Here is a 10,577-nt window from a genome sequence, read left to right on the forward strand (position 1 = left end):
TGAGTCAGTGAGCAACTGCTCAGGGTTCATTCAGTTTGACCCTCTTGAGCCTCTTACAATCCAAGAGACCCCGACCACCCCCTGGTGGGTTTCCTGGACTGAGTATGCGTTGTCTTTTCCTTGTATAACAAATAACTATTGATCTACCTATGGACATTGCCACAATGTTTTCCAGGCCAATTCACACCCATTACTTGTGTATTCTTTGCTCATTCCTATTTGTACTACCTTTTCTTGCTGTTGCTGAAATCCTGCCCCTGTGACTATAATTGGATTTTATCATTACATGGTTTTCATTTTTATTTGAATGAGTAAATTAATTATTTTAATCACCTACTGGCTTTATGTAACTATTTGTGTTGAGCCTTATATTGGATAAACAGCTCATTTAAGTGAGAATTTTTAAAATAATTTACTTTAGAGAAACTTTTTTCTAATGATAAAGGCTGAATTTTGAAGTTTTATTGTCAATTCCAATTGAGTGGAAACTCAAATGAGCCATGAGGATGATCAACAGGGTCTGCATAACGATCCCACTCTCACCCACCCCAACACTCAAAATCATCTGGACACCAAGCCTGGGTGAGCTTTGCTGGTTGGCAATACTTCCTACATAGAATCACACACTGTTGCCAGCAGAATGCAGCATCATCTATTACTCCACTGGGAGAGGAAAGCTGGATGCTTGTGCTTGGAATTCTCCTGAAATCTGCCCATGTGCCTTTTCCCCTGAGTTCTTTTAATCTGTATTATTTTGCTGTAGAAAAATTGTATTAATGAATGTCACAGTTTTCCGTGAGTTATGTGAGTCCTTCCGGGGAATCATAGGAAGTGAAGGATTGTTGGGGAGCCCTGACCTGAAAATTAGCTTCAGAGTTGAGAGTGCTCTTGGGAAGCCCCAGACCTCCCAGGTTTCAATCTCACATTATCCTTTTTTTTTTTTTTTTAACTTCAATACAAGTTTTATTTGGAAAGAGTTTCTCATTTTGTAAAAGCTGCAGGGAAGCTTTTTTCACAGTTACACTTGCAGAGCTCTAGTAGTTTCAGAGATCTCAGTGTTCAAAAGTACGTTTTCAAATCAATAACAAAACCAAACACACACCAAAAGAAATCACTTTTAGATTGCTTTGGAAGGGACAGCCATCGATTCCAGGTGTTCTCAGAAACGGGCTCACCACTTCCTTGGAAAACAGAGAGCATGAAATCAGCACCCACAGAAGGAAATGTCTTTAAATATGTTAGTTATTTGGACAGGATTATTCACTCCTTAGAAAGTACAGTAAGATAAAAAGTCCCAACTGGCAAAGTGTGCAGCATGCCACCAGTTTCACAGAGGGATTACAAGATCCTGGGATCAGTAGCTTTCAGCTTATGACACAGAAAATAAGAGCAGGCACTGGAAGTGGAAGAAGAATGATGATGAGCAGGGAGTCTCTCACAGTCTTATTCAGCCTTTTAACTTGCCAAATGAATCAGCTATGTTCTGTAGAATCTTTGAGAAATCATTTGAGACCGTTCAAAGATGACAACAAAAGCCATTCAGTATTATTCTCCAGAACGTCCATATTTGAAATGAAAGAGATACCTGTTTAGGGTTCCCATGGAGGACTGTGCCTCCCATCCACTTCTGTCTGCAGGAGATACAAGACATCAGCCAGAGTATGCTCTACCACAACATCCCAGCTCATGTCACTCATATGGGAGTGAGTGAGATCCTTTGGAGGACACTTGCAGGACAGTCCTTTGTCCAAGGGGCTTAAGCCAGAAGTGCACAAGTAACATGTAAGAGACAGAAGAACTCAACCTGGCTCTCCCTCTCTGCAGTGAGACACCTAGTTCCAGAGTTTTTTGATTCTGAAGGGAGGTGGGCTGAGAGCAGGAGGAGATCTACTCTGAGAGCTCAGAGTATTCAGGACAGGACCTGGCAGACTGAAGAGGGGCTATACTCGTGAGTGTGGAAGATGCAGGCATCTCTGGGCCCAAGTCTGTTTTCTGGTGTCTTCTTCTTCAGCAAACTGGGCTCCCTGCAGTGATGTCTATCAGAGAATCTCCTTCAGTGAGACCAAGATTTCAAGACTTAAGTGAAAATAGCAGCATGGACCAGACAGGTATGTCATGGCACAGTAATTCTGTGCAGAGCAATCAGCACAAATGCAGCTTAACAAGGGCCCTCACAGTCATATCTTTGGTGAAGGAGAAAATAGACAAAGGCAGGGAGAAACTGCAGTCCCCAGTAGGTCTGGGGCTGGGGCAGCACTGGGTACTGTAGGCTTTTCCTTGTGAAGTCTATGGATAAGGACATGTGAAGCCATCCTGCTGTGACCCTGTATCATCTGCTCACTGCTCACTGGGCTCAGCAGCTGTGTCCTCATCTGGAACCAGATTCAGCCAACCTGACCTTCTCCACCCCACCTGGGAAATGTATTCCGGTGACTGTCTGGACAGTGGTTCTATGAAGGAGCTGGGAGATAAGAAGAGGAGGTTGATTTGAATGAAGAAACCATTACACACCATTTCCTTTCATCTGAAACCCAAGGAGCACTCTTGCATCTTGTTTTGAAAGACATATGAGGACCCTCATTCAGAATCCTGGCTGCCACAATGTTCGGGGAAGTCCTGAGTCTGCATATTTGAAGAATAATAGAAAGAAGAATTAGAAAAGTGAGAAGGCATTATTGATTGGGCATCATATACCATGTATTTAGTGCTAACTGAGGTGCTCACTTGAAGGCAGCTGTGTTAGAGAAGCCCTGTCTTCGAGGTTCAGCTCATAGATCTGGCATCAGGAAGAGGAGACCGGCTCTAACTCTGCCTCTTCCAGCTTTTGAACCCTGTGTGCAGTTGGCAGATGAATTACAGGGTACACAGGTAAGTTTGTATCTCAAATGAACAACATTGTGTGAGAGTTATACATACTAATTCTTTGTCATTATTTTACTGAATTCAAACTTAACTGACCTTCAGTGTTATTATTTGATAAACTGGAGAACCCTACATCCAGACCACAAGCACTCCCTCTCTAATCATGGCCTGCTGAATGAAAAGCAATTATAAAGCTCTTGTCAGGATTAAATGAGGTCACACTCTTAGGAATTCAAAAGCTGTTGGCCAGTAGTAAGGTTGCAGTTGTACTAAATCTAGATATGACCTATCAAAACCTCTGGGATACAGTAAAAGCAGTGCTATGAGGAATGTTTAGCTTTAAATACGTACATCACAAAGTCTGAAAGAGCACAAATAGACAATCTAAGGCTACACCTCATGGAAATGGAGAATCAAGAACAATGCAAACCCAAACCCAGCAGAAGAAAGGAAATAACAATATCAGACCAGAGCTAAATAAAATTGAAACAAAAATGATACAAAAGATAAATGAAACAAAAACCAATTCTTAGGAAAGAGAAATAAAATTAATAAACCATTAGTGAGATTAACCAAGAAAAGAAGAGAAAAGATCCACATAAGCTGGATCTTAGGGTGGATCACCTCACCTGAGGTCAGGAGTTTGAGATCAGCCTGACCAACATGGTGAAACCCCGTCTATACTAAATACAAAAAATTAGCAGGGTGTGATGGTGCACACCTGTATTCCCAGTCACTCGGGAGGCTGAGGCAGGAGAATTGCTTGAAACCAGGGATGGAGGTTGTAGTGAGCCATGATTCTGCCGTTGTACTTTAGCCTGGACAACAAGAGTGAAACTCCATAAAAGAAAGAAAGAAAAAAAACAACCACAATATTGCATCCCTGGAGAGATTGCAGAGATTAGTGATACCATCAAGGACTTGAAAAATGCAGGGGTGGTGTTTCCCGCAACATCCCCTTTCAACTCTCCCAATTGACCTGTGCAGAAGACAGATGGATCTTGGAGAATTATAGTGGATTATTGGAAGCTTAACCAAGTGGTGTCTCCAATTGCAGCTGCTGTACCACATGTGGTTTCCTTGTTTCAGCAATTTAATGCACCTCCTGGTACCTCATATGCAGCCATTGACTTGGAAAATGCCTTTTTCTCCATTCCGGTCCATATGGTCCACCAGAAGCAATTTGCATTCAGCAGGCAAGGCCAGCAATATACCTTTACTGTCCTACCTCAGGGGTAGATGAGCTCTCCAGCTGTGTGTCAAAATCTTATTCAAAGAGATTTTGATTGCTTGTCTCTTTTGCAAGCTATAACACTGGCCCATTAAATTGATGACATTGTGCTGGTTGCATCCAATGAGCAAGAAGTAGCAAACACAGTGGACTTATTGGTGAGACATTTGCATGCAAGAGGATGGGCGGTACATCTGACTAAAATTCAAGGACCTTCTACCTCGGTAAAATTTCTAGGTGTCCAGTGGTGTGGGACCTGTTGAGACATTCCTTCTAAGGTGAAGGATAAGTCACAGCATTTAGCCCCTTCTACAACCAAGAAAGGCACAATGCCTAGTGGGCCTATTTGGATTTTGGAGGCAACACATTTGTCATTTGGGTGTGTTACTCCAGTCCATTTATTAAGTGAGCCAAAAGGCTGCCAGTTTTGAATGGGATTCAGAACAGGAGAAGGCTCCGCAACAGGTCCAGGACATTGGACCCAACAGATTCAATGGTATTCGAGGTGTCAGCGGCAGATAGCAAAGCTACTTGGAGACTTGGTCAGGCTGCCATAAGTGAATCACAGTGGAGGCCTCTAGGATTTTGGATCAATGCCCTGCCATCTTCTGCAGATAACTACTCTCCTTTTGAGAGACAGCTCTTGGCCTATTACTGGGCTTTGGTGGAAACTGAACATTTGACCATGCGTCTTAAAGTCACCATGTGACCTGAACTGCCTGTCATGAACTGGATGCTTTCTAACCCATTTAGCCATAAAGTGGATCAAGCACAGCAGCATTCCCTCATTAAATGGAAGTGGTATATATATGATCGGGCTCGAGCAGGTCCTGAAGGCACAAGTAAGTTAAATGGGGAAATGGCACAAATGTCTGTGGCCTCCACTCCTGCCACCCTGCCTTCTATCCCCCAGCCTGCACTGGAGATCTCAGAGGGAGTTCACTATGACCAGCTGACAGAGAAAGAGAAGACTAGGACCTGGTTCACAAACGTATCTGCACGATATGCAGGCACCACCCGAAAGTGGACAGCCACAGCACTGCAGCCCCTTTCCAGGACATCCCTGAAGTACAGTGGTGAAGGGAAATCTTCCCAGTTGGCAGAACTTCAAGGAGTACACCTGGTTGTGCTCTTTGCATGGAAGGAGAAATCTGCAGATGTGTGATTATATACTAATTCATAGGCTATAGCCAATGATATGGCTGGATGATCAGGCACTTGTTGGAGGCCGAAAGAATGAGGGTCATGACCAACTCACTATACCACTGGAGCAAGCGGCAAACTGTTCTCTGGAATGCAAGTTGTTGGCAAGCTGACAAACTGTCTCTGCCAACAGAAGGAATGCTGAGAGCAGTCACGCCCCAAGCACAGTGTTTCTTGTGATTATCTGTGGGTACATCTGAAGCCTGTTGTACAAAGAAAGCAATCATGTAAGCCTGTGATATATCAAGCAGCTGACCAACTGTTACCTCCTCCTCCCTGTTCTTTCTACCTAATAAATACCAATGACTGCAGAAGCTCAGGGTCTTTGCTCACTAGAAGCAAGGAGCCCTCTGACTCCTTCTTTAAAACAGATCATTTTGTCTTTGTCTTCGTTTCTGTGTTCATCCTCCTTTGCTCAGTCCCGTAGTAGCCAACACAAGTGGCTTCTGAACAGCGACTTACAGGGACATGAGTGAAGAAGGTCTGCTGGAGCAGAGGAAGTGAAACTGACTAGACAAATGAGAAACTCCAGGACAAGTCTGCTGGCAGCCAATATAAGGTCAGTGCCCTAAGGAGATACTGGGCGCAGGAAGTTTCTGAATCAGCATAGCATGGGGCAGAATTTTTTTACATATGTAAAAAAGGTTTTACATATGTAAAAAAGAAGGCATTATACACTTGCCATTTGTCAATTTTGGCTTTTGTTGCCGTTGCTTTTGGTGTTTTAAACATGAAGTCCTTGCCCATGCCTATGTCCTGAATGGTATTACTTGGTTTTCTTCTAGGGTTTTGATGGTTTTAGGTCTAACATTTAAGTCTCTAATCCATCTTGAATTAATTTTCATATAAGGAGTAAGGAAAGGATCCAGTTTCAGCTTTCTACTTATGGCTAGCCAATTTTCCCAGCACCATTTATTAAATAGGGAATCCTTTCCCCATTTCTTCTTTCTGTCAGGTTTGTCAAAGATCAGGTGGCTGTAGATGTGTGGTATTATTTTTGAGGGCTCTGTTCTGTTCCATTGGTCTATATCTCTGTTTTAGTACCAGTACCATGCTGTTTTCATTACTGTAGCCTTGTAGTATAGTTTGAAGTCAGGTAGCATGATGCCTCCAAGTTCGTTCTTTTGGCTTAGGATTGTCTTGGCAATGCGGGCCCTTTTTTGGTTCCATATGAACTTTAAAGCAGTTTTTTCCAATTCTGTGAAGAAATTCATTGATAGCTTAATGGGGATGGCATTGAATCTATAAATTACCTTGGGCAGTATGGCCATTTTCACAATATTGATTCTTCCTATCCATGAGCATGGTATGTTCTTCCATTTGTTTGTGTCCTCTTTTATTTCACTGAGCAGTGGTTTGTAGTTCTCCTTGAAGAGGTCCTTTACATTTGGTCTTTTCACATAATCCCATATTTCTTGGAGGCTTTGTTCATTTCTTTTTACTCTTTTTTCTCTACACTTCTCTTCTCGCTTCATTTCATTCATTTGATCTTCAATCACTGATACTCTTTCTTCTAGTTGATTGAGTTGGTTACTGAACCTTGTACATTTGTCACATAGTTCTCATAACATGGTTTTCATCTCTGTCAGTTCTTGTATGGTCTTCTCTGCATTGATTATTCTAGTTATCCATTCATCCATTCTTTTTTCAAGGTTTTTAGTTTCTTTGCACTGGTTACGTAGTTCCTCCTTTAGCTCTGAGAAGTTGAATCAACTGAAGCTTTCTTCTCTCAGCTCGTCAAAGTCATTCTCCATCCAGCTTTGTTCCGTTGCTGGTGATGAGCTGCATTCCTTTGGAGGGGGAGATGCGCTCTGATTTTTTGAATTTCCAGCTTCTCTGCACTGCTTTTTCCCCATCTTTCTGGTTTTATTTGCTTTTGGTCTTTGATGATGGTGATGTACTGATGGGGTTTTGGTGTGGGTGTCCTTTCTGTTTGTTAGTTTTCCTTCTAATAGTCACAACCCTCACCTGCAGGTCTGTAGGAGTTTGCTTGAGGTCCACTCCAGACCCTGTTTGCCTGGGTATCAGCAGCGGAGGCTGCAGAAGATAGACTATTGCTGAACAGCGAGTGTTGCTGTCTTATTCTTGCTCTGGAATCTTTGTCTCAGAGGTGTACCCAGCCGTGTGAGGTGTGAGGTGTCGGTCTTCACCTAGTGGGGAATGTCTTCCAGTTGAGCTACTCAGGGGTCAGGGACCCACTTGAGCAGGCAGTCTGTCCATTCTCAGATCTCAATCTCTGTGCTGGGAGAACCACTGCTCTCTTCAAAGCTCAGTTGAAAATGCAAAAGTCACCCGTCTTCTGTGTTGCTCACGCTGGGAGCTGGCGGCTGGAGCTGTTCCTATTTGGCCATCTTGGGCACCCCTGGAACTGGAGACTATTATTCTAAGTGGAGTAACTCAGGAATGGAAAACAAAACATAGTGTGTTCTCACTCATAAGTGGGAGATAAGCTATGAGAATCCAAAGGCATAACAATGATTCAATGGACTTTGGGGACTCAGGGAAAAGGATAGGAGGGAGGTGAGGGATAAAAGACTACTCACTGGATAGAGTGTACACTGCTTGCGTGATGAGTGCACCACATCTCAAGAATCACCACTAAAGAACTTATATATGGAACCAAACAACACTTGTTCCCCAAAAACCTACTAAAATAAAACAACAAAATTTAAAAATAATTTAAAAAGGAAAATCACTAAAACCCTTAAAAACACAAATAAATAAAGAAGTAAAGAAATAAATAAATAAAAGATGAGAACCTCTTCCACTATGGAGAGAACCAAGGGAAGAAATGAAAAAGCAAGAATCCTGACAAGCCATCACAGACTGTCCTGTCACCTTAGATGATCATCACCCGTAGAGTTTGATTTTGATGAACAATAAATTCAAACATTAAAAGAAATACATAAATAAAATCAGAAAAGAATGGCCTAAGGACCCTCAAGGATAGTAATGAGCCCTCTATGGGATGGGTACAATTTAGCGACAACAGGTATTATCTCAAAAGAAGTGTACAGAGTGAAAGAAGCCTCAACCAGTGGGAAGATAATGTTTGATACCACTGATACATTCCAGAAAATAGGAACTAAACAGTAGTGACAGAGGCAGATCTGTGGCTGCCCAGGAGGGCACTGGGGGAGGGAGGGAGGGAGAGGTCAAGGGTCATGAGGAGCCACTGGGGTTGGTCACAGGTTGTGTAGCTCCTGGGAGTGGTGGTGTTTTCAAGGGACCAGAAAAATGTCAAAATTTGTCTAATTTCCTATTATAAATATGAGTGGTTTATTAGATGTGCATTATTCCTATATGGGAAACGTTTACTTAGAATAGGCTAGAGAGAAAGGAAGCACAGGGATTCACACTGAGGAGCATGGGGAGGAAGACACCACTCTGGAAACTCCTGGAAATGGGAAAAGGAAGATGATGGAGACACAGGTTTCCCATCAGAGGTGGGTCTGTGATGACACAGCTGGACCTGCCACCTCAGCCCAGGACTTCAGTGCAGAGACCCTGTGTCCCAAGTTGCAGGGAACACGATGTTCTGTTTCCTGGACACCCTGCTCATGACTCTGAGTACTGAAGGGGAGGAGGAGCCTCCACTCTCAGGCAGGGCCCTGGATGCCCCTGGACCCATGAGAGAAGCTGCAGCAGCAGAAGCCACAGGCCAGACCTGAACAGAAGCTGCCGGGGGCTCACCCTCCTGGCAGAGGAGGAAGGGGGTTCTTGTCTCACTTCCCCCAGGCCTGGAGCACTGTGCAAGCACTCAGGCTGTCATCCCATGCTTCGCAGTAATAATCAGCCTCATCCTCGGACCGGAGACCAGTGATGGCCAGGGAGGCTGACGTGCCAGACTTGGAGCCAGAGAATCGGTCAGGGACCCCTGAGGGTCGCTGATTATTATTATAGATGAGGAGTATGGGGGCCGTTCCTGAGAGCTGCTGGTACCAGTGTACACCATTACCTCTGATGTTGGAGCTACTTCCAGAGCAAGAGATGGTGACACTCTGCCCGGGGGCCCCTGACGCTGAGGGTGGCTGAGTCAGCACAGACTGGGCCCAAGACCCTGGAAGTGAGAGAGACACAGACATGGTGATTGACAAGAGATGAAACGAGAAAAGAGGAGACAGCAGGGCCCCATGTGCTTCCCAGGGCCCCTCTCCTGGTCCGAATCCTGTCACCTGCACAGCGAGTGAGGAGGGTGAGGACGAGAGGGAACGAGGCCATGGTGGAGATTGTCCTGAGTCCTGTCTTCTCTACCCACAGCTGCAGCTGAGCTTCCCCCAAATCTCTCCCTCTCTTCATACTCTGGGGGGTCCATGCAAATCAGATCCCCCAGATTTGTGACCCCTGGGTCAGGCTCCTTGGCTTGAGGATAGGATGTCAGAGGGTGGCAGGGGTGGAGCTGTGTGGTCCCAGAGGGTGGGGAGAACACAGTTGTGAGCCCTGAGCAGAAGACAACAGGCAAGACAGGTGGCTGGTTCCACTCTTAGCAACTCATCTTCTCCGGAATGGTCCTCAAGCGACCCCCGGTGTCCAGACCAAGGTAAAGTATTTTATGATAAGGTGACCAGAGCCTCTCATTTACACCACTGCCTTCCCTCTGTTCTGTCCACTGCCCCGTCTCTCAGGTCCAGGCCCAGTGAAGCGGCACCTGTGTCTCCTTGCTGTGACCTCATGGCGGTGTTCATGCTCTACTGGCCTCCTCTGCAGTGCATCTGTCCGTGGATCTTTGGCTGTACATTGTAGAGGACTCACGTGCTGTCTACACAGAGTACTCTTTTGTCAGGGCCAAGCCCAGAGCAGGGACCGGCCCCATGGACTCACTTCCCTACCTGTGTTGGACACCGGGTCCTCTCTTCTCATGTGGCTCCATCCTGGTGGCCAGAGCTCTGCTTCCTCTGTGGATCCTGCAGCACTGAGGAGAAAGGGAGCTCTTCCCTCTCGGATGCCCTGGGGAGACATTCCCAGAGGGTTTTCTGGTAAATCCTTGTTCTCTCTCTAATTCTCCAGATTTGCAGTCATAGTAATCTGGATACTGTGACCAGGGATCTTGCCTAGGAATCTGTACTCAAAGCACTGGGTGCCCATCTGCAGCGGATCCTGGCAAATGACTCTGGAGTGTTTCACTTATGAGCAAAAAGAGCAAAGATGCTCAGTCTTTGAAGATGGGAAGAATTAAAACTTCAACTTGGTTTAACCAGCGTCTGTCCTCAGGTGAGCTTGATATGTGGCAGCTCTTCCTATCAAGCCTCCAATCTGGATTTCTAGGGGAAAATTATGGTTC

At 44.9% G+C, this 10,577-nt stretch overlaps 1 gene segment (V, D, J or C); it reads right to left on the bottom strand.

The window, feature by feature from the left end:
• Positions 1–9,021: 9,021 nt before the first annotated feature.
• Positions 9,022–9,641, bottom strand: LOC105521996. The segment is given in 2 exon segments: positions 9,022–9,356; positions 9,472–9,641. Coding segments are annotated over 2 exon segments (459 nt in total).
• Between the last annotated feature and the right edge of the window lie 936 nt (positions 9,642–10,577).

Source organism: Colobus angolensis, unplaced genomic scaffold (assembly GCF_000951035.1).
Source record: "Colobus angolensis palliatus isolate OR3802 unplaced genomic scaffold, Cang.pa_1.0 Scaffold415, whole genome shotgun sequence".
NCBI lineage: Eukaryota > Metazoa > Chordata > Mammalia > Primates > Cercopithecidae > Colobus > Colobus angolensis.